Source organism: Vigna unguiculata, chromosome 5 (assembly GCF_004118075.2).
Source record: "Vigna unguiculata cultivar IT97K-499-35 chromosome 5, ASM411807v1, whole genome shotgun sequence".
Lineage (NCBI taxonomy): Eukaryota > Viridiplantae > Streptophyta > Magnoliopsida > Fabales > Fabaceae > Vigna > Vigna unguiculata.
The window spans coordinates 3832432-3855769 of record NC_040283.1 but is presented as its reverse complement, the minus strand read 5'-3'; the positions used below and the strand labels follow the sequence as shown (position 1 = coordinate 3855769).

Below are 23338 nucleotides of genomic sequence, written 5' to 3'. Positions count from 1 at the left end.
AAAAGAGGGCATGTGAAGAAAGATTGTTGGCATTTGAAGAATGGAGGAAAGAACTCTGAGGCATCAACCTCACAAGGTTGTATGGCAAATACCTCAAAGGACGAAGATATTCTGTGAAGAAGAGGAGAGATATGGTAAGTCATGAAAGCGCAAAAGATCATGGTAGATGTGTATGTGCTTTTGGGAGATACGTTGCAGGAAGCTAATGCAATGGTTGCATCGACAAGTCAAGAAGAAGCGATGTTGATGTGACATCGTAAACTTGGGTATAAGTCAGAGCGAAGTTTGCAAATCCAGGCAGAACGTAATCTTTTACTCGGGCTCAAGAAGGTTGTTTTACCTCTACGCGAGCATTGTGTGGTAAGCTAACAAACATAGTTATAGATCGCAGATTGCTAGCTTGACTACCAGAAAAAAAGAAAACACAAGAAGACTTGATTATTCTGATGTAAGGGAATCACCAGAGTTATCACTAGGAGAATCAAAGTTTACTCCAAGAGATTGTGGGTGTACTACATCAAGAGAAAGTCAAATGTGTTGTTACCAGTTCAAGGAATCCAAAGCACGAGTAGAGCTTGAAACTGGGGAAAATTAAGTGCTTGGGTTATGCTAACAATGTGAAGGGGTACCACCTGTGGGTCCCACTACCCACAAGGTTATTGTTAAGCAGAAATGAAATGATGCTCCAACCAAAAGGCATTAAAGAACAAGAAAACTTGGTTTGCATGGTTGAACAAATCTCAGTACGGTTTAAAGAGAGCTCAGGTGTTCGTACCAGAGATTTGATTCCTTCATAAGCCTCGGTTATAACAGACTAGGTGTTTAGACCATTGATGTTGTATGTGGATGACATGTTGGAGGTAGGTCCCAACAAAGTTCAAATCCAGGAATTGAAGACACAATTGGCTAGGAAGTATGAGAAAAAGGACTTGGAACCAGCAAACAAGGATTTCAGGGATGCAAATTCACGAGACAAAAAAGATAGGAAGGTTTGGCTTTCTCAGAAGAAATACTTACTGATAATCTTGCGACGCTTCAACATGCAAGATTGCAAGCCAATTTCTACCCCACTTTCTATCAATTGTTCCTCACGTATGAGTCTTAGCAGTGAAGTGGAGAGGATGGAGAAGTCTCGAGTACCGAGTGCATCGGTGGTGGACAGGCTTATGAATGTTATCATGTGTACAAGACCAGACATTGCACAAGCATTGGTTGTGGTTAGTAGGTTCACGGCGGGTTTGGTGGAAAGCAGTGAAGTATTAACAAGAGGTCCTTAGAAGGAACCTCGGGTGTTGCATTGCGTTTTGGAGGATCGGAATTATGTGTCAATGAAGTCTACGTGGATTCGATCCTACTGAAGTCTACCAGAAGAACAAGCAACATGAAGGCAGAGAATAAAGCATGGTGTGAAGAGTTGATTAATTTCATCAAAATCTTCAAGTGGGAGATTGTGAGAAAAGAAGTCCCACATCGATGGAAACTTACTTTGGGGCTTACTTTTAATGTTATAAAAGGAGTCGAGTGTTATAAAAGGAAATCATCCTAAAGTCTCTCCCTTTCTATTCCTTTTACTTTATTTGCTTGAGAGAATAATTAAGAGAGAATATTAGTTTCTCCTATAAGAGAGAAAGTTAGTTTCTCCTTTAAGGTTTTCCTTGTATTAGTTTCTCCTATTTCCAAGAGAGGGGTTGTCATTATTTTCTCCTTGGGATTAGAGAGAATGATATGTAATTTTTTCTTTTCTTGAATAAATTATATTCGTTGCCTATTATCTATTTTTTTGTTCCTTTATTTTTCATCTTTTATTTTAGTTGAAAGTACTTGTGCTGGTACTCTAATACCCAACATGGGGAAGTAAATTTATATAGGTGTCTTTTTAATATTTTAATTTATCAAAATTATTAATTTGTAAACTCAATTCAAGTTAAAGGTTAGAAAAAATAGTTTGCTAACTATTAACTACTTTTTTTAAATAGAGATTTAACCATGTTTTTAGATAATATATATTTGGAATATGATGGTATTATTTCCGATAATTTGATTTCAAGACACAAGGCAAATAAATATATTCACGTCAAACATGAATTCTTCTCTACTCAATATGCAAACAAAAGTTTTTTTTTTTTAAATATGTTTTTACTTTCTTAATTTTTAGTGAAATTGATATTAGTCACTCTTCAGAATTTTTGGATTAATTTAATCTTTCATCTATAAAAATGTGTAGATTTAATATTTTTATGTAAGCATAAACGTAGAATATGATCATAATATTGATACTAACAATCAATCATAAGCAATATCCCATACTGATAATCATGTTGTAAATAGTAAAGGGAAGCGTATCTGAATTAGCCATAACAATGTCCTTTAGAGCACTACTGATCAATGATCTTCCTCCTGTAGAGCACCCTTATTTCCCTTTGATTTTCTCTCTTGACGGAGATAAAGAGAAAGGAACAGGAAAAGTACGTTATGACTCTGTGTGTGCTCTCAGAAGGAGACCACGACCATTTATAAACTGAATTACTTAAGTTTTAGTATTTCTAATTTGGCCCCTCATTAAATTAGAAATTACTAACTGATCTCTACACAATATTTATTTTCATGACATATGCCTTTAGCCAAATCTTTAATTTAGTCAGATCACTTTATTATTTGGCTTATAAATAATGGCCCTAACACATTTAATTATGTATCATATATATGCATGACCCAAAATTACTAACATTTTATACCAAATTTTGTTAATTTTATTTGACGTAAATGTGTTTCTCACTTGATATTGAAGTATAAATATCAATTTCACTAAAAATTAAGGAAGTAAAAACATATTTAAACAAAAAAAAAACTTTTGTTACAGTAAAGCATATATGTGTCAAACGGTGTAAACAACTCAAATACTATCTTGAGACGTGTTTGAAATGTTAAATAAATTTACAAAATTTGGTTAAAAAAGATTAAATTCACATATTTCTAATTGGCTCAAAATGTTAAAGAAGAACTAATTTCAATTTTCACTAAAAATTAAAGGACCAAAAACATATTTAACTTTTTTTTATCTTTCCTAGTTCCTTTTTACTTGATTATATGGTTTATCTCATGATTCTTTTATCACATATAATTTGTAACATTTAATGCATTATTTGTTTTCATTATTAAAAAAAAACTTGTGACAAAAATCATTAGTCACAAAACATGAAATATATTATGATAAAATTATCAAATTCAAAACTTACAACAAATGTCATCAAAGAATAATAATAGTTATAAATATAGTTATGCATCGACTATTTATATTATTATTTCTTTAACAAATTATCAGAGTAAAGACTACTAAAATAGTTATAAAATCCATCAATGTTGTTAAAAACACAACTAAATTTTTTTGAGAGATAACTCCTTTACAAGTGGTAATGGTTGTAATAATGAAGAACATCTCAATGATGGATATGTCTCTTAGTTTCTACATCACCAAGCTCATTATGAGCAAATCAAGAAGAGGAAATTATATTAGGGAGGAGGGTGAACCTCCAAGAAGGTGAATATGGTAGTTCATCACAAAATTAGGAGAGAAGATTGTATGAACTTGTGAAGCCCAACCCTTCTTTCAATGAGGGCATATTCACCTTCTTATAGGTTTACAGTGTATCATCACCATTGTGGAGATTTTCTTTTGACACGTCCCTTTATGCCTTGATGTTCCTAGGTCATTCCAATTTTCTACACAAGACGATTATGTGTGTTGTGTGTGACAACCAGGTTTAGGACCATGTTGCACCAAAGCCACCAAGTTTGGATCCTTAAGTTTCTACCTCTAGTAATGATATTAATGAATACGCAATCGATAACACTAAACAGAACAACAATTATTTAGATGATATACTCGTCAAATGGATTGGTGAGCAATCTAATCAACTACGAATTTAGAGTAGATTGTCTAAGTTTTAAATTTTGACTTATTGTATTTTTTTTTTCGGAAACGTTATTTTGACACCCTTTCCCCCACTCACTTTTGACACCGGGACACGTGTCAGACGCACAGCAGTTCAGTTTTTTAAATTTTATTTCTCAGCAAAATGGTGTCACGTGCGGGTGGTTGGAGAAAAAGGAACAAAAGCAATCGTGGAGTGAAGTGAAAAGTGAAGGTTTGGTTTTTAGAGGGAAAAACGTAAAAACAGCAGTGTTCGCCGGTGGGAAAAAAAGTCACACGAAACATCCTCGTCGGCACATCATCGTCCTGAACGGAAGGCTGCCGGAGAATAGAACGAGGACTGCGCCTATTGAAGTTCTGAGGTGGGTATGTTTTGTCCTTCGATTTCTGGTTTGTGTGAGTATGTTTGTAAAGGTGTGGCCTTTCCCGGTGGATTTTCTGGTGGAGGAGGTTGTGGTTGCTGTTTGTCCGTTAACAGCTGTGTTTATTTTTTTTCCGTTTGCGTCGTGGCAGAATGCAGAGGAGAATCGTGGAGAGGATTTGGTAAAGGTTGGGGCTTTCGCATAGAGACGGAGAAGAAGGTGGAGGATTCCGCTGGAGCACCAATGCGAGACATATCTTCATCTCTTGCCAACCCGGTTCTGATTTTGTTTTACACTGTTATTGTGATTATTGAAGAAATCTAATTTGCAGCCATGTTGAAATTTTACTTAGAAAGATTGTTTGTCACGGTTGTGTATCCTAAAATGTGGTGTCTATGAAGTGCGATTTATGTATGGGGTTATAGTTTTATGTTTTTGAAACACAGGGTCCATATTGTTTCATTTATAGTTAAGTTTTATTTGTACATTGTAAGTCTAACAGTGATGTTTGTTGTGATTTTCCGTTTGTGTGTAGGTGTAATTTGTTTTGTTTAGTTCCAAATGCATTGGCTATGATTGAATATGTCCATTTTGTTATGTGGTTATTGGCCATGTTTGAATATGTTCATTTGGTTGTTGTAATAATTGCATATGTGAACTTTTAATAATTGATGTGGTTAATTGTTTTAAAATTTTGTTTGTGTCTAAATACGAATTGTTTTGCATTGGGCAGTGATATTTGGTGTTATTGAATTCAAGTGTTGGAAATCATGGCTCTTACCCATGCAATTAATGATAAGGTTGGTTGAATATGGTATTGGTTTTTGTTGTGTGCTTGATGTACCAATTATTGGGAATTTGGTTGTTTATACATTGTTTATGTTTGTGGTGTATGATAGGCTCGGCTGCGTACTTTCTGTTATACAAAGTATATTGTGGAAATGAACGGGTTTATCTTGGATAGGCACCGTGCAAAGATTAGAGACACACCATTCAAATGGTGTTTGCATATGGATAAAGCTTTAGCTATTTGCAACCCACTTATGTTAGAGTTGGTTAAGCGTTGGTTTTCTGTAAACAATTCTTTTCGTATCATGCAACGGTCTGTCCCTTTAACCATAGGTGACATTTGTATGTGTTTAGGATTAGGCGTTGGTGGAATAGATGTAGAATTTGATAAGAACGTGTGCGGTACTGTGGGTTCACTTTTGAGTGGTGAATTGATAACAATTGACAATGTTATTGAGAAGATGAAGTTGTTGGTAGGGAGCGAGGTTGATGATGTGGATAATGTATGCCGTATGTATCTCTTTGTTTGTTTCGCCGTACTATATTTTCCAAGGAATTCCAAAAATGTCTGTAATATTCCTTGTAGTATTTTAGACAATATAGACGGTTTGTCTAAATACAATTGGGCGAAAGCAGTACATAGTTATTTGGTAAGGAGCATTGGTCGGGCATTTTTGGCATTAGGTCAACGTGAGATCTGCTTGAGCGGTTCAGCTGTAGTGTTGCAAGTAAGCATTTGTATTACATATGTTTAAGTTACCTTTTCGTTGTATATTGAATCATTTAATGGAGTGTGTGTTTTTGTTGCAGCTATGGGCTGTTGAACGACTCGGTTTATGTGGCCCACAAAGAGATTTTGTTTTCCCAAGAATTCTCAGTTGGCCAGATGTAACGTTGAAGACAAGAAGGATTGAGATGCATTTTGTGGATACCCAAGTAATGAAATTGTGCTGCTGTTTCAATTTAATGTTATGATGTGGTTGTCATTGATTAAAATTTGTATGTAATTTGTTTTGTGATTCAGATAATTTGGGATTGGAGTTTGAAAGAAGAGGATTATGGGAATGAGTTAATTCGTGCAGCTTTGACTTTTGGTGAGGATAGTGACGCTCATGATGAAGATGAAGATGAGAGGTCAATTTCTAAGAAAGCTTTGTTGAAAAGGTTGAAAAGGCATGGAAAAAGCATACGCAAGATGAAGAAGAGAATATCTTTCCTCCATGATAAGATAATGTCCGCAAGTAATGTTGCGGAGGAAGATAATGGTGAAGATGTTGATGCAGGATGTGATGTAGCTGAAGATGGAGAAGGTGCTGATGTGCAAAGTGAAGGTGTTCAAAATGTTCATTTAACAGGTGCTGTGTCTGTTAATGAAGAAGAAATGGCGAAAGGGATAGACTTGAATTGTGCAGCAGATATTGGTGTCAGAAACAACTTGTCTGCGGGTGCAGTTGTCATGCCATGCGTTTCATTGCAGCCTCCTTCTGCTGCCATGAAAGTGGACTTATTGAAGCTGTACAATAGTGTGACTTGTTACGGTGTCCCATATAGGTACTTTTACTTAAGTAGGTAATTTATTTGTGAAATATTAATATTTGTTTTTATGTAATACTAATTGTTTATTGTTGATGGTAGGGTTGTCTGTAATATAAATGGTCAGATATTGGGAACCTCTGAATGTAATGGTTTTGGTCCAGGGATGAAAGTTGACAACATGGTAATTTTACTTACACTTACACCGATTATTTTGCTAGTGTTGATTTCACTTTGACGAAAGCAGTACATGTCTGTGCATGCTGTCCTTTTTGCTGCAAGCACGATGATGTATTGTGAACGACGTTTGTTTGGGCATGTTAAGAGAATTGCTTTCAATCCTTTATATGCGGTAAACATTGTACATTAATTGGTGTAATTTTTTGACAAAAGCTAATGGTATGCCCTTGTGTTCTTGTAGAGCCATGTCCTTCACGACTCCCGCAAGATTAAGGTTAACAGACGCCAGTGGACGTTGAAAGATTATCAGACCTACTATCGTCCTGGTCTTTTTGCTTTACAAGATATATTGACTGCAGATTTTGTGAGATTGATGGAGTTAGATTTCTTTTAATATGATTGAATTTGTTGCTCTTTATAGTGGTTGATTTTTTTTTTTACTTTTGATGTAGTTGTTTGCCCCAATTGTTCATGACTATCATTGGTGGTGCTATGTTGTGAAGTGTGATACAAAACAGTTTTTTGTGTTGGATTCGCTTGGCCATTGTAGGAAGGAGCGGAAAAGAATAGACAATGCTATTGTAAGTATTTATTGGCCACCATGCATTTAGTAGATAAGTAATTTCTTTGGCAATGTAATAAATTCTTTACGTTGGACCTTATAGGCACATAATTTGTCATTGTTGTTTGGGATGTTGATGAATTGTGGTGATGAGTCAATGCCTAACTTTGAAGTGCATCACGAAATGACTCCAATTCAACGAAACTTGTAAGTTGTTGAGATTATCAATTTTATTTAGAGATAATTGATGTAATACGTATTGTGCAATCAATGCTTTTGAATGGTGTTTGTAGATATGATTGTGGTGTCATTGTTTTGAAGATGATGGAGATTTGGGATGGTTCAAAAAAATTTGATGGGAATACCATGCCTGCATTTACAAATGTAAGTTGGAAGTTGCATATTGTTAAATGTAGGTAGTTGTCATTGATTTTTAAAAGTATTGTTTTAATGTTTCCTATAAATGATTGAGTTTGATATAACATATTTTGTAGGAACAACTTCAAATGATAAGGCATGACTACATCTGTCAATGGGTTCTAGATGTAGATAACATTGAAAGAGAAAGAGTTGTTCAGCACTTTGGATTGATGCTGACCACTTAGACGTTGGCTGACGGACTTTTGTGGCATGTACATAGGTGAATATGTTAATATGATGGTGCATAAATTTTGATGTCATGAAAGGATGACTGTAATGTTTTGAGAAATTGTTTTTATTATCCTCATTGTAATGTAAGTTGTACAGGACTGTCAGTTGCACCAGATGTTAGGAATTAGTTAGTTATGTGAAGATGACATGATATAATTTTTTGATAATATATACATGTCATCCCAGTGGTTCTTTCATGTTTATTGTTTATGCAATTAATATTGATGTCTGTGTTTTGTTATGACACATTTAACAATATGGAAATTCGTTTTGGGCACAAACTGTTCCAATTGGTTTATTTGTACAAAAAACATAAGGCCAGTCCCCGTTTCAGAGCACATAACTCCCCACCAGGGTGTTAATGGGGGTATTGTGGTGCAGTGGTTGATGTAAGGCCACACTTTTGAAGTCCTGACTCCCCACTTCTTTCCATATAAATGATACCATTATTGGACATAAATAAATGTAAACGTTGACCTATTTTAGGTGGGAGGGCAAAGTTGAAGTTTGGAAATTCGTTGTGGGCACAAACTGTTCCTATTGGTTTATTTGTACAAAATACATAAGGCCAGTCCCCGTTTCAGAGCTCATAACTCCCCACCTGGGTGTTAATGGGGGTATTGTGGTGCAGTGGTTGATGTAAGTCCACAATTTTGAAGTCCTGACTCCCCACTTCTTTCCATATAAACGATACCATTATTGGACATAAGTAAATGTAAACGTTGACAATTTTAGGTGGGAGGGCAAAGTTGAAGTTTGGAAATTCGTTTTGGGCACAAACTGTTCCAATTGGTTTATTTGTATAAAAAACATAAGGCCAGTCCCCGTTTCAGAGCACATAACTCCCCACCTGGGTGTTAATGGGGGTATTGTGGTGCAGTGGTTGATGTAAGCCCACACTTTTGAAGTCCTGACTCCCCACTTCTTTCCATATAAATGATACCATTGTTGGACATAAGTAAATGTAAACGTTGACCAATTTTAGGTGGGAGGGCAGATGTTTTTTTAAACAAAATAAATTATTAGGCTCCCCACGTAATTCCACATAAGTCCCCATGTACTTTTCATTCTTATTGATGGAGTTCAGCGCTGATCCCGTCGTTCCTGAAGTGCATAATAAGTCCACATATTTGAAGTCATAAGTTCCCACCTAATTCTTATGGCTGGTTATTAGGTTGAATGGTTAATATTTTGTTCGTAAATAAAACTGTCAGTCCACAAATTTTAAGTCCTAACTCCCCACGAACATGTAATGATGGGTCAAGAAGTGCAATGCTCAATTTGTACGTCGTAAATAACAGAAAAGTCCACGAAGTTGAAAGTAGGTATAGTCCTTATATTTGCAAATGACCTCCACACCTCAGCCCACATTACTCCCCATGTAGGTATAGTCCTTATATTTGCACTGTGTTTAGAAATTGTGGTTAATGTGTTCATAATGAAATATCCCAGTTCACAGAGAAAAACGAACCCTCAGGGACCCTATTTGCACGACGTAAGAATGCACGCTTGTTTTCTGGTGAACATTGACCCACAAAGACCGTTATTTCGAACTCTGAATTGCCAATGTAACGAAATTGGACGTGCGCATCCCAAATTTGCGAGACATACGACTTTTCCAGATCTGTCCACCCATGAACAATTCTGGGATTTGCGGTGTCCATGTTGTAGGTCACATTGAATTTGCTTCCAAAACTATCACTCAAAACCCAATTAGGGGTTAGATCTGCTTCGAAAGCTGCTGCAAAATGACGATCCACATACCCGAAATCCTTCCCATTTACATTTTACGAATTTGTTTTTTGTTAGAAACCGAATACATCACAATTACAATAAGAAAACGAAAAAAAAACACAGAAGAACCTGATTTCGGATGTAGATGGTTGTAAATTTCCACAGCACCACCGCCCCATGTGCACTCCCACTTGCTGCCATCATTGAACCGGGGTTCTTTTAGGGTTAGTATGTGGTCCCATAGAACGAAGTAGACCACTTTATATAAGTGTCAATGACGCCTTACCGAGAAGAGATAGCGTTTCCCAAAACCAAAACTTTGAATGGTCTTGTCACAACTTTTTAAATGGTCAAACGTTGGGAAGAGATGAAACAACTCATCTAATGCAACCGACAACGGTATATAACGTTTCCGTAAACATTAATGGCAAAACTTGGATGGTTGGTGTGTTACATGTGTCCTAACAAAACCAATTCAATTACAACCACCATCGAATAAATTAGACATGGTAATAAGTTGTAGGTGAATTAAATTCTACGTTATTTTATTGAAATCGTTATAAACTTAAAATATTTTCTTTATATATTGTAGGTGAATTAAATTCTACGTTATTTTATTGAAATCGTTATAAACTTAAAATATTTTCTTTATATTCATAACTTATGGCGTAACTTTACAACGTCCATATACAATGCATCTTAATTGTGCATTTAACAAAAGAATCAAAAAAACCTTAACATGTTATGACCACTAGTAATAGGGAACATGATAATGACAAACACAACCAATTAAAGCAATTGGTGTTTGTTACTCGCATGTTCCTAGCAAAAATTGTCTACCCACAAAAATAATAACTCAAATTATGTTTCCTCTTGTCCACGGACAGGGCCTTCAGTAATCCTGAAATTCAAACACAATTACATGACCACGATACAATATATTTAATATGCTGGGACGACACGTGTCTACTGAGTCATGGTTAATCATACCTCAACTGATGCGAGGTTTGTTGTTGTGGTGGGAAGGGGACACTGATTAAATTCAGAGTGCAGTGATGTTAGAAGAGACATGAAACCTGCGTGTGGAATGTAGGATTGTAATGTCTGATGGTCTTGCACTGGGATATCTTGGAAATTTGGTTCTGAATGAATTGCCGGCGGGTCCTACCACAAAATACACACCTGTTATGGACTTCCTTATATATTATTAAAATTCAATAAATGAACACACAATACTGCAAGATACAAACCATTAAATTGCGAGATGCTTTGTTTCTTGCCGCAGCTGTTTTCTTCCTTTTTGTTATCTTTTCCACAGTTGATTTCAACCTATTTGTCCGTGGTCTACCTTTCCTTTTGACGTGAATGGGACTTCGAACAATATTGCTGTGATGTGCAGAAGACATTACATGGTCGGGTAAGCTGTGATCCTCATGACAAGCACTTGGATGGTCGTCCCCACATCTGAAGGGATTGGGTTCATTTGGTAACCCTAATGTAGTTGCAATTGTGTTCAACTGATCATACACCGATTGGGCAGCACTTTCTGTTTCACATGCCACCTCACCGATGTCATTAAATCTCTTCCGTAATGACTGGAATCTTTGCATTTGTGGATCATCCGAACTTCGGGTGTACGCTGCTTTCATCAAAGTGTGTCGTCTTCTAACATTTTTGGACCACCTCCTTAGCACGTACTGTTCAGGGACACAATCAATGTCTTCCTGCCCAAGAACCAAGAAACAGTGTCGACATAAGATACCACGAAACTCAAATAGTAGACAAGTACATTTGATTGTTGTTGTGGTGGAGTCAAACAACACGTCATGAAATTTGTTGGCCCTCTTGCCATTCCATAAGAAGTTTTCCTTAACATTGTAATTCCAAATGCTTCCATCTTTGACAACATTCATAACAAAGCAATTCATCTTCGCTCTAAATTCATTCTGAATCTCACCAAATTTAGCATGGGTATAGTGCAACTGAAATTGCCTCTCAATTAAGGATTGCGACCCACACGGAATTGTGGTGTTAACAAATGCGAAGTCAGCCTCAAATTCCTTCTCTGCTTTTTGCCTAAGTGCGTTGTCGTACTGGACGACGAACTGTTGCAATGAAGTGCTGGAATTTATGAACCCATCAAAAAATGCATTCATACCTTCACTTCGTTGTGTCGTTGACATTCCAGCCCAAAATTTATTTCTCAAATAACAAGGCACCCACAGATGTCTGTCCTCGTACAACGAACATAGCCACTCGTTGTTAACAAGGCCGTTATTTGTGATGAATTCATCCCAACCAACCTCAAATTGGTCAACACCACTTGAGTCATAGACAAGTGCCTTCATTTGACTTTTGATAACATTGTACTGTGTGTAACCCTGCAATTTTTCCGGGACCTTTTTCATTATATGCCAAAGGCACCATCTATGATTAGTGTTGGGGAAAACAATTTTAATTGCATTGCGCATAGCTTTGCACTGGTCAGTGATGATCCCTTCAGGTGCCCTGTTGGACATGCAACGTAACCAACACCTAAACAACCATACAAATGTTGATGTGTCCTCTGCAGATACTAGACCACACCCCAATAAAATTGATTGCCCGTGGTGATTAACACCAACAAACGGTGCAAATGGCATGTCGTACTTGTTTGTCAAATATGTTGTGTCAAACGATACAACATCACCAAAATAGTCGCATGCCGCTCGGCTCCTTGAATCCGCCCAAAAAACATTTGATATTCTATTGTCTTCGTCCATGTCAATTTCAAAGAAGAAGTCATTGTTGAGTTCACGCATGTGGGAAAAGTGTCGAAGCAAAGCTTGTCCATCCCCATCCTTGCATAATTGCCTTCTTTTATGAGCTATGTAATTCCTCACATCTCGCTCAATAAAAGTAACATTCTCATATCCTCCAGCTTCGCACACCAGTGAACGATAACTCTTGTTGATGCGGACCCCGGCTTCGTCGTTTATGTCAACTGTTTGCCTAGCATGAATATTAACTTTTCGATTTCCTGATATCAGCCTTGATTCAATAGGACTAATATTGTGGCTGTGCTCCATGACAACACTTCTTATGTGCCATTTCCCATCTTTTTTACCAACCGATATTCCAGCCTGACATTGCTTGGTCTGGCTAGGTAGTGTCTTAAGCTCTGGACGTATGGTGGAGACATAATTACCTTCGCGACAACAGACAAGTTTAACATATTTAAGTTCGTTGTCCTTTCCCTTCTTTGAACTTCTTATTCTAATACCAAATCCAGTTCTAACAGCAAAGTCTCTGTAAAATTTTTTAACTGCATCAAGTGTCTCGAAGCACATGTGAACTCTCGGAACAAGGTCGACATCGTTGTCATTGTCAACAATTTGGTCGTCCATCACACACTGGGCATCATCATTCAATTCTTCAACAGAAATTTCATCAAGTGTTGTCTCCATCATATGAACAACATGAACGACGTGCCTGAAAGCAACATTTAATGAAGCGTGCTTCAACATAGTGTCGTACATATTGAGTTAATAACAACATTTATGACCCCTTCCCGTTGTTTAAATTAAAAATAAAAAAACCAAACCAACTGATCTAAGAACCCTAAATAAATATTAAACAATAATACAAACATCTCCATTAACTGTCTGAACAACCTCCAACACAATGTGGCTGTTTTACTACACTAATGCACCATTTTGGAAATGAGTTTCAGAACTTACGGGAACTTACTTTGCCAAAACCGAAGCCAACCTTATGTCTTCAATATGTGCACGACCTTTGAGGTTGGTTGTTGTAGTGAATGAAGTTCTTCTTCCAAAACGACAGTGGACAATGAATGAACTCCATCTACCAGACCGTGGAAGATGGTGGTGCCATAAATGTGCATTCAGTGGTGGTAGGTGGGAGTGAGGGAGAGTAGCTTCTTTATGGCTTCGCGATGTAACAGGAAAAGTTAAGTTAAACTACCGCCAACTTAAACTTACCTTACAAGAAAAGTAAGGGTATTTCGGTCAAACAATAGCCTTATTAATTTTTTATTATAAATACTGGATTCGGGAACCAAACGCTACTCAAACCAACACCTTACTTTTCACCACCAGGTAATCACTGATTGTGTTCGTCTTCGATGGAGGAAGTTGACACATTTCGCTGCAAGCATTTGCCCCACCCACCATTTCATATATTCACTAACCTTTTAATAACTTTTTAATGTTTTATTATTTGCGTTAATGTTATTGCATTTTGTGATTACAGATCGCTTTATGATGGAACCTTGGGAAGGACTAGATGTTGAACAAGAAGACCTGGAGGCATTCTTGAAAAAATGCAATTCTGGTGCAACGCTAATACCAGGGCCTGCGGGAAATGTTCAAGCTGCAATGCTTAATCGGGAAAGAGAAGAGGCCCAGAGCACCCAAGAATTTGCTAAGGACGTGGCTGCTGCAACGTACGACAGAGATTTCAAATCCAATGCCTGGCTATGGGCAGAGCGGTTCATCCACTTCCATGGTCAACTTTGGTCTATACTATGCATTGTTGATGTTCAATGAAAAACACCCTAATGACGCATTATCACCATGCTTCGCAGGTCTTGTTGAGGATGGGGACTTCAAAAATGTAACACCACTATCATGTAGTAAGACGATACCAAGACTCCCATTTGTGACCTGTCTGGTGAAGGAGTGCAAACCAAATGGTCTAGGTGACATGCAAATATGCATTAAGGTACACATTAACACGACCATCAACTTCGTTAATGCAACCATGTTTGGTTAATATTCATAAGTCCTAAAAAATTGCAGGACCAAAGCGCCACACTCTGGGCTAGTGTGCACAAGAAAGTGCTAGATCATGCTGACTTTGGTACACAACTTATGGTTGGAGCTGTCTTGCTCCTGCAGGGTGTAATTATCTAACACTTCCATTGCAATTTGCATGACAATATTATTTGTCCATAACCTATGTCCCTGATGTTGTTTGTCATTTCCCTTTGGGTAGGTTGCCACTTTCACCTTTCCATACAGAAATACATACCTCAACATCACTTTACGTAACATTGTGAAGGTTAGGAAACAAAATGTATATGCACGTCTAAAATAATGATTTGTTTAATGTTTGTAAACCTAAAACATTTCATGTCCATGGACACTAGATTTTCAAACCAGACATTTCTCCTCCAACGGACGATCTAGTGAAAGCAACAGTCAAGCCGGTCATTCATCCTCATTCATCGGTTGATCCGAACATTGATAACATCTTGAAGAAATTTTTACACCCGTCAAGGATGCTTTCAACCAATGAACGTGCCGAAACCTCCGCAAGTAATGCAGGTGGAACATCCGTTCAGAATGATATTTGAAGTTGCCACAACCACTATTCTGTCCAGCATTATGTTTTATGAAAGCCTTGTCATTATATTTTGCAGTGACAGTTTCATGGTCTTATGTTTAATTTTGTTACCATGACAACATATGGAAAACAAGTCACCAAATGTATTTTGATTCCTCTTATTGGAATTAACTTCCTATCTATCCAGAACAGTCACACTTCTTTGTGTTTTTTACCACATTTGAATCCCAAAATATTGTCAAATTTAGATGGGGACCGTAACCAATATACATGGCAAGTTGTCCTACAAATGTTGTACAAACATCCACAAAATAATCAACGTACCTAAGTGGGAACTAATGCTAATATAGGTAGGGACCGTAACCAATATATCAAAATTGAAAATTTGGGGACTTAAAAGAATATACATGGAAAGTTGTCATTCAAGTTTTGTAATGACTTAACCTAAAACTAAGTTACAAATAAGATATAAGTGGACTTGAAGGAATATAAATTGGAAGTTGTTACAAAACTTGTGAAATAAATTCGAATATAAGTCAGTTACAAAAAACGTATGTCTGGAGTTAAACCAATGTACATAGAGTGTTGTCATACAAATTTTGTAATAATTTCACCTAATAGTTACAAAAAAGTTTTATGTGGACTTAGACGATTATAAATGGAAACTTGACCAACAAATTGTGTTCACCAATAACTGAGTTCCAGAACAATTACGTGTGGAGTTAAACTAATAAACATGGACAGTTGTGACACACATTTCGTAATAAGTTGACAAAATGAAGTTCGGAAAATAAGGTATATGGGGAGTTAAGGGACTATACATGGAAAGTTGTCATGCAAATTTTGTAACATCTTCACCAATAAGCAAGTTACAAGAAACTTATATGGGGGGTTATAAGACTACACATAGAAATTTATCATTCAAGTTTTGTAATGACTTCACCTAAAAGTAAGTTACAAATAAGTTATGAGTGGAGTTAAAGGAATATACATGGGAAGTTGTTGCAAAACTTTTGAAATAAGTTCGAATATAAGTCAGTTACAAAAAATTTATGTGTGGAGTTAAACCAATATACATGGAGTATTGTCATACAAATTTTGTGATTATTTCACCTAATACTTACAATAAAGTTATGTGTGGACTTACACGATTATAAATGGAAACTTGACCAACAAATTGTGTTCACCAATAACTGAGTTCCACATAAATTACGTGTGGACTTAAACGAATAAACATGGACAGTTGTCACACACATTTCGTAATAAGTTGACATAAACTGAAGTTCGAAAAAATAGGTTTATGGGGACTTAAGGGACTATACATGCAAAGTTGTCATGCAAATTTTGGTAAAAACTTCACCTTTAAGCAAGTTACAACAAACTTATATGGGGAGTTATAGGACTATACATGAAAGTTGTCATGCAAATTTTGTAATGACTTCACCTATAAGTTAGAAAAAACTTATATGGGGAGTTAAACGACTATACATGGGAAGTTGTCATGCAAAAATTGTAACAACTTCACCTACAACTAAGTCACGACAAAGTTATATAGGGAGTTAAAGGAATATAGATGGGAAGTTGTGGGAAAATTTTTGTACTTACTTCAAACATAAGTCACTTACAAAAAAGTTATGTCTGGACTTAACCCAATGTACATGCTGACTTCCCATACAAAATTTGGAATAAGTTCATGTACAAGTTAAACAAAAGTTATGTGTGGACTTAAACGAATATACATGGACACTTGTCATACAAATTTTGTATTAAGTTCACCTGTACGTAACTTACAAATAAAGTCATATGTGGACTTAAACAAATATACATGGGGACTTCCACTTACATTTTTTGTAACAATTTCTGTAAATGCAGTAACCAATTTCGTTACCTTGTAGACTCATGAATCATACATAGATCGTACTGTTTTATTTTTTTTATATTATTTTAATTGACCTAAGAACAAAGCCAACTTAAATTTACAAACAATGTAATAATGCTTCATTACTGGATTAAAATGTCAACATTTTCCTCTCCAACCAAAACTGGGGAGTTACACTTCAGTAATTGAGAACTTGGACCTAAATTTGTGAACACCAAATAATGTATGTAACTGACTTTGCCGTTACAACATTTCCCTTATCCCTAAATCATGCTGAAGTCCATAAATGCATTCAGTTATCACCAAACACAGTGTATGTGGGCACCAATGTAAACTGCTTGAAACATAACAAAAATAATATTACTATGGTCAACAGAATTCACCAACTAAAGCCTAATTAAAGGAAACAATGTTAGACACTACAAAAGGACACAACAAATGACCACAAAGTTGGCCTATAACAACTAAATAAAAGTCAATAATCATTGTCTTTGCAACCATTACATTCAAAACAAATTCAACCCAATGTAAGAAGCTTCGTCTTCCTTCTAGTACCAAAACCCGCAAATGGCGTCCTTATTGCACGACTTTTAATTCGCTTTCGAGGTTAGGACTTCATACGGTCATACATGTTGCTTTCTTTTCCAACATCAACTTCAACATCATCACCAGCAGAATCATCACCTTCAACATCAGATGCAGGGTCATTCACGGTGTAATGAACACCAACATCAACCTCCTCCTCATCATTACCATCATAATGCGGATCGTCTTTACCGTCACCCTCCGTACGGTTATGTTCTTCCTTCTTTGCAACCATATCCTCTAAATGACACAAAACAGCTTCCAATTCAGCAATCTCCCGTTCTTCATTCTCTACAAGACGTTTTAGCTCTTCATTCTCCTTATCAATTGATCTGTTGTATGAAGTCCCAAAAGTTTGGAATGCTTCTCTCACAAACTCATAACCAAGTTCTTCGTTACACACCACAACCTCATTAATAGCCTGTGAACAACAAAAACAACTTAATACAAACCATTCAATAACAGTATTTAACTAAATTATTATAACTTCTCCACACTAACCAATTCTTTATCAAAGGAAGTTTTAACTAATTTGTCACCAACTTTAATTTTCATCCAGTGCAACAATCGTGGGAACTTTGATTTGTCGCAATTAAACGTTGCGTTGCAAACAAATATATGATCAAATGACCACAACTGAAACAATAAAAACAAATTATCCACAACAAAATGTCCAACTACTAAGTAATTACTGAACATGAAAATGAAACAACGAAACTTTACCTGCAACATATACACACATCCAAATAAATGAATGTGACTTGTATTTGATTCATACTTCAACGCCCTTGAAGCACTGCATAAGCTACTAACCAAATAGTCATAGACTAAGTTGCCCCAATTGTATTTACCTATACTTTTCAAGTCATCCACTACCTTAAAAATTTTTGGAAACACGATCCCGTCTCTATTTGGCAACAAGAACTCGGATATGCCTAACAATATATAAAGGCTAGTAAACAATTCTATACTACCACTATCATTGTCATATTCCAAAAGAAACTCATAAATCCTTTTAACATGAACTTTCCCACTAGAAAATAACTTCCTACAGTCACTATCTTCATCATCTTCACTTATATCAATTTTTTCACCCAACACCCGAAGACCCAATCCTAAACAAACATCTAACAAATTAAATTCAACTACTTCCCTACCAATAGCAAAACCACCCCTCCTTTCAACCCATCTATAACATAACACAGGTAACAAATTGCGACTTATCTTAACAGAATGGTTTAACGACATAAACCACCAAAATGGTGTGCGTGCAATTGACTCTCGTTGTTTCACACTTAACTTTTCATTCAAACTTCCAACATATTTGGCTTTGCAAGAATGCCGGAAAAACATCTGTGTAAACAATAAACTGTGTTACATCATACCATATTAACATTAACATACACAATAGACAGAGGATTTTCAAACACATAACCAAAAACTACCTTCACATCCTCAATCAATAGGCCCTCGGTATGCTCTCTACTGGCCATATTCAATAACTGAAAGGCAAATGGAACGATTTATGTTGCAGCAATGAAAACAGAAATCCCCCAAAAAACTTCTCACCGCTGCCAACCAATCAAAAAATTGACATCATATACAACAAAATTACATCCATATCTAAATCGATACCTGAATTGCAACGAATAGCACAAATGCAAATGGGGTTCGCCAAAGCTCGATTTCTCGGATTCTTCAAACGAAAACGTAATTTCGTTCTTCAAAACCACAAACCCTAACCTCCTTGGCCGCCTTCCTCCGGTAGATGCAACCCTGATTCAAATTCTCGTCAACCCTTCACCGGTTCTGCGTCACCGTTTACATTCATATCCCCTTTCACGCCTTTCTGTCCTTCCTCAAACCCTATTTCCAATTCTTCTGCAACTATTTGATTTCGCAATCTCCTTTATTCTCGTCAACCCTTGAGCGGTTCTGCGTGACCGTTTACACTCATATCCCCTTTCAAGCCTTCCTATCCTTCCTCAAACCCTATTTCCAATTCTTCTGCAACTTTTTCATTTCAAAATCTTGAATTCGACCATTCTCTTAACGTCCCAATTTTTTTCCTTCCACTTAACCACGGCACGTGCAATTCTTACTTTCTTTATTACATTAAAGCAGATCATTCGACGCGTGTCCTCTGCAACCTAATCGTCTGACACGTGTCCCGGTGTCAAAAGTGAGTGGGGGAAAGGGTGTCAAAATAACGTTTCCATTTTTTTTTTTACTATGGCGACGATTCCATCCATGTCGGCAACTTTAAAATAATTACCGTAGAAACGAAGATTTATTATATTGAAAATATTCAAACTGTGCCCAACATTTTAAAAATTAGGTGGCAATGTCTCTCTCTCTTTTGGTAATTAAATAACACATCAGAAGTGAATATATGTTTGATGTACAAAATAAATGTTTATTAATCAATAGAAAAAGTTAAGAAACGAGAATAATTTTAAGAAAATGGTGAAGGAAACTGTTTTGCTCTTAATCTTGAAATTTAAAAACTCCATTGGTTTAATACGCCAATATCAACAAATTAAAAGTGAATATCTGCTAACTAAATAAAGCAAATGTTTTCAATAAGTATCAAAAAGCAAGAAAATATGCATTTTAACAAATGTAATTTGTAATTTTATTTTTCTCTTGTAGTTTCTACATTTTAAAAAAAATGTATTCTTGATTAAGTCTTTGATTTTTAACATGTTTATTTTTTTGTTTTTATATATTTTAACCAATATTTTTATAATAAGACGTGCAAAGTATAAGATTTAGCATGTGACATTAATTGTTCTGTGGTAAAGACCAAGCAGAGTGGATCACGGTCAAATCGTGACGTTTGGACTGTTATATTTTTAAATAAAAAGAGTGCGCCGCCCTGACTATGACTATAGTTTTTGTTCTAGTGGTAAGCGTTCGATCCTAACAAGTGATATCAGAGTCGATGGTTTATCTTGGTGACCGGATCAGACAAGTATGGTGTCCCTATGTAGAAAATCTCCCTGACAAGATTTCTATCTAAACGTGTTCCTTTAAGAAGAATGGTGGTATGAGAAGGCTACTTGAATGCTGCCGCTCCGGTCAAGCTCCTCCTTCTATAGATCTAAGACATCTTACAAGATCAAAATGAAATGAAGAGAAAACATTTAAGTTGAATTGAATTTGTGAATAGAGATTTTGTAAAGGAGAAAAGAAAAGGAAAAGAAAAGTGTGGATTGAGATGATGAAAAGATGTATGGTTGGGTTAAGAGGAAGATGAGTGGTGGCAAGTTGCGAATGTCGGCTTAGCTTTATTACTGAGAGAGGAGTAGTCCATTATTTTATTCTCATTTTTCCATTTTTCCATTTTTCATCTCATCCAAACATGCCTTAGCTCCCATCGTACCTGACAAACATGTGGGGACCATCTTCTCCACTCCATCACACACAAACTGCTTTCGACTTGCCAAACATCACTCACTGTCAAATGGATTCGCTTCCAACAAAAACTTTACTATGCCATTGCCAGCGACCTCTTCCACTTCAACTTAGATTCTCTTCGACACCCCAAAAAACAAAACACCCTTTTCCACTTCTTATATAACGCGCATCCCTACCCATCTAAAATAACTCACAACACACACACACACATTGCTGTTAATGTTCGTGTAGTGTGTTTTGGATGGGGGAACTATGGACGCAAATGGGTTCATTGATGGCCACAATCATGTTTGTGTATGCCATGGTAGAGCGTTTTTTCCCGGCTGCACTTCGTGACACTCTACAAATCCACACTCAGAAAGTCGTGAACTTGTTGTACCCTTATGTGCAAATCACCTTCCCCGAGTTTTCCGGTGAGAGGCTCAAACGGAGCGAAGCCTACACCGCCATCCAAACCTACCTGAGTGAGAACTCCTCGCAACTGGCCAAAAGGCTGAAAGCTGAAGTGGTGAAAGATAGCCAGAACCCTTTGGTTCTTAGCATGGACGATGATGAAGAGGTTACTGATGAGTTCCGAGGAGTGAAGCTTTGGTGGGCTGCTAGCAAAACTGCTTCTAACCCTCATGCGTATTCTTTCTCTTATTACTCTCCAATGGATGGTAAGAGGTATTTCAAGCTAACTTTTCATAAGAAGCACAGGGATCTCATCACTGTGGCTTACATCAAACATGTGTTGGAAGAGGGGAAGGAAATCGCGTTGAGAAACAGGCAGAGGAAGTTGTACACCAACAATCCCAGCAGTGGTTGGTACGGTTACAAACAGTCAAAGTGGAGCCACATAGTTTTTGAACACCCTGCAACGTTCGAGACTCTTGCGATGGAGCAAAGGAAGAAGGAGGAGATCATGAACGACCTTGTTAAGTTCAGGAATGGGAAGGATTACTATGCAAAGATTGGGAAGGCTTGGAAGCGGGGCTATTTGCTGTATGGTCCTCCTGGGACTGGTAAGTCTACTATGATAGCTGCAATGGCGAATTTCATGAACTATGATGTATACGATCTTGAACTGACAGCAGTGAAGGACAACACCGAGTTGAGGAAGTTGCTGATTGAAACTTCTAGTAAGGCTATTATAGTTGTGGAAGACATTGATTGTTCTCTTGATCTGACTGGGCAGAGGAACGTGAAGAAGGAAAGGAGTGAGGAAGAGGAAGTAAAAGATCCTAATAAAAAGGAAGAAGAGGAGAGTAACAGGAGTAGTAAGGTAACTCTGTCTGGGTTGTTGAATTTTATTGATGGTATTTGGTCAGCATGTGGGGGAGAGAGGATCATCATTTTCACTACCAACTTTGTGGACAAGCTTGATCCTGCTCTTATTAGGACAGGTAGGATGGACAAGCACATTCAATTGTCCTATTGCCGCTTTGAAGCATTCAAGGTTCTTGCCAAGAACTACTTGGATGTTGACTCACACCATTTCTTTCCAAAAATTGCCAAATTGTTGGAACTCACCAATGTCACTCCTGCTGATGTTGCTGAAAATCTCATGCCCAAGTGTGTGAATGAAGATGTTGAAACTTGCTTGCTCAGTTTGATTCAAGCTCTTGAGAAAAAGTTGGCGGAAGAAGAAGAAGAAGAAGGGTTGAATGAAGAAAAGGACAAGGAGATGAAAAATAATGGGCACAGTGTGGAAGATGTGAAGGGAAATGGATTCATGCTTTGAGTGGGAAATGAAATACTCTGACTGAGATTGTTACACTTTCTGGTTAAAACATCTATTGTGCTACATTATTATTTTGTCCACTGTATCTTTTCGTCTGAATTGATAGCAATCATCTCCTTTTGTTCAATTTGTGGTTGAAACATCTTTTCAGCTATATTATTGTGTTCATCTTTAAGGGCTCAGTTTCATCTATCATTCTCTTTCACACGTTCTTATCATTCCACTTCAATTTCAGGTATTTTCAAAACAGCGTAGTGCCTAGTGCATGGTACAACACCTAGAAGAAAGAATCATATCCGTTATGCTTCATTATTCTGCAAGAAAATTCTTCACTCTATACCACACTCAATCATCTTAACATTCTTACGTTTAGTTTTAATCGCTCATAATTTTCACACTAATTCTTGTACGGACACTGTTCTTACATAACACCCTATCAAAACTTCAACATCTAATAAAATAAAATATAACTAATTAATCGTCAATTTGTTCCGGTTTTTATCGTAAGGTTCTTAAGACAATTTGTTCCAATATTAAATATATATCTAATAATTTAGCTCCAAATTTAATATATTAAATATATATCTACTAATCTGATCACCGATGCTGTCCCACGCTAGTATAACTTGGACCTGGGCCG

The 23338-nt window shown here is 36.7% G+C and overlaps 3 protein-coding genes across 3 annotated transcripts; 1 reads left to right on the top strand and 2 right to left on the bottom strand.

The window, feature by feature from the left end:
* Nucleotides 1–10634: 10634 nt before the first annotated feature.
* On the bottom strand, nucleotides 10635–13260 carry LOC114186288 (protein FAR1-RELATED SEQUENCE 5-like). The gene is made up of 3 exons (XM_028074346.1): nucleotides 10993–13260; nucleotides 10733–10906; nucleotides 10635–10643 (listed from the first exon to the last, which is right to left on the bottom strand). Exons 1-3 carry the CDS (start codon nucleotides 13258–13260, stop codon nucleotides 10635–10637), a joined length of 2451 nt encoding a protein of 816 aa, XP_027930147.1.
* Nucleotides 13261–17577: 4317 nt separating this feature from the next.
* On the bottom strand, nucleotides 17578–19176 carry LOC114186281 (protein MAIN-LIKE 1-like). Its single transcript, XM_028074339.1, has 5 exons — nucleotides 19171–19176; nucleotides 19001–19057; nucleotides 18279–18908; nucleotides 18057–18191; nucleotides 17578–17976 (listed from the first exon to the last, which is right to left on the bottom strand). The coding sequence occupies exons 1-5, from the start codon at nucleotides 19174–19176 to the stop codon at nucleotides 17578–17580; spliced, it is 1227 nt and encodes a 408-aa protein (XP_027930140.1).
* Nucleotides 19177–20890: 1714 nt separating this feature from the next.
* Nucleotides 20891–22880, top strand: LOC114185210 (AAA-ATPase ASD, mitochondrial-like). The gene has a single exon (XM_028072809.1). It carries the CDS (start codon nucleotides 21217–21219, stop codon nucleotides 22696–22698), a length of 1482 nt encoding a protein of 493 aa, XP_027928610.1. The 5' UTR covers nucleotides 20891–21216; the 3' UTR covers nucleotides 22699–22880.
* The last annotated feature ends 458 nt before the right edge of the window (nucleotides 22881–23338 follow it).

Bases quoted from the DNA above. Each gene is read 5' to 3' on its own strand.
- LOC114186281 (XM_028074339.1), bottom strand. The intron at 18,909-19,000 runs GTAGTTTTTGGT...TTGTTTACACAG, and splicing joins TATTGATTGAGGATGTGAAG to ATGTTTTTCCGGCATTCTTG. The intron at 18,192-18,278 runs GTAAAGTTTCGT...TTATTGTTTCAG, and splicing joins GATGTGTGTATATGTTGCAG to TTGTGGTCATTTGATCATAT.
- LOC114186288 (XM_028074346.1), bottom strand. From the start codon at position 13,260: ATGTACGACACTATGTTGAAGCACGCTTCATTAAATGTTGCTTTCAGG. The intron at 10,907-10,992 runs GTTTGTATCTTG...ATTTTGTGGTAG, and splicing joins AAGCATCTCGCAATTTAATG to GACCCGCCGGCAATTCATTC.
- LOC114185210 (XM_028072809.1), top strand. From the start codon at position 21,217: ATGGGGGAACTATGGACGCAAATGGGTTCATTGATGGCCACAATCATG.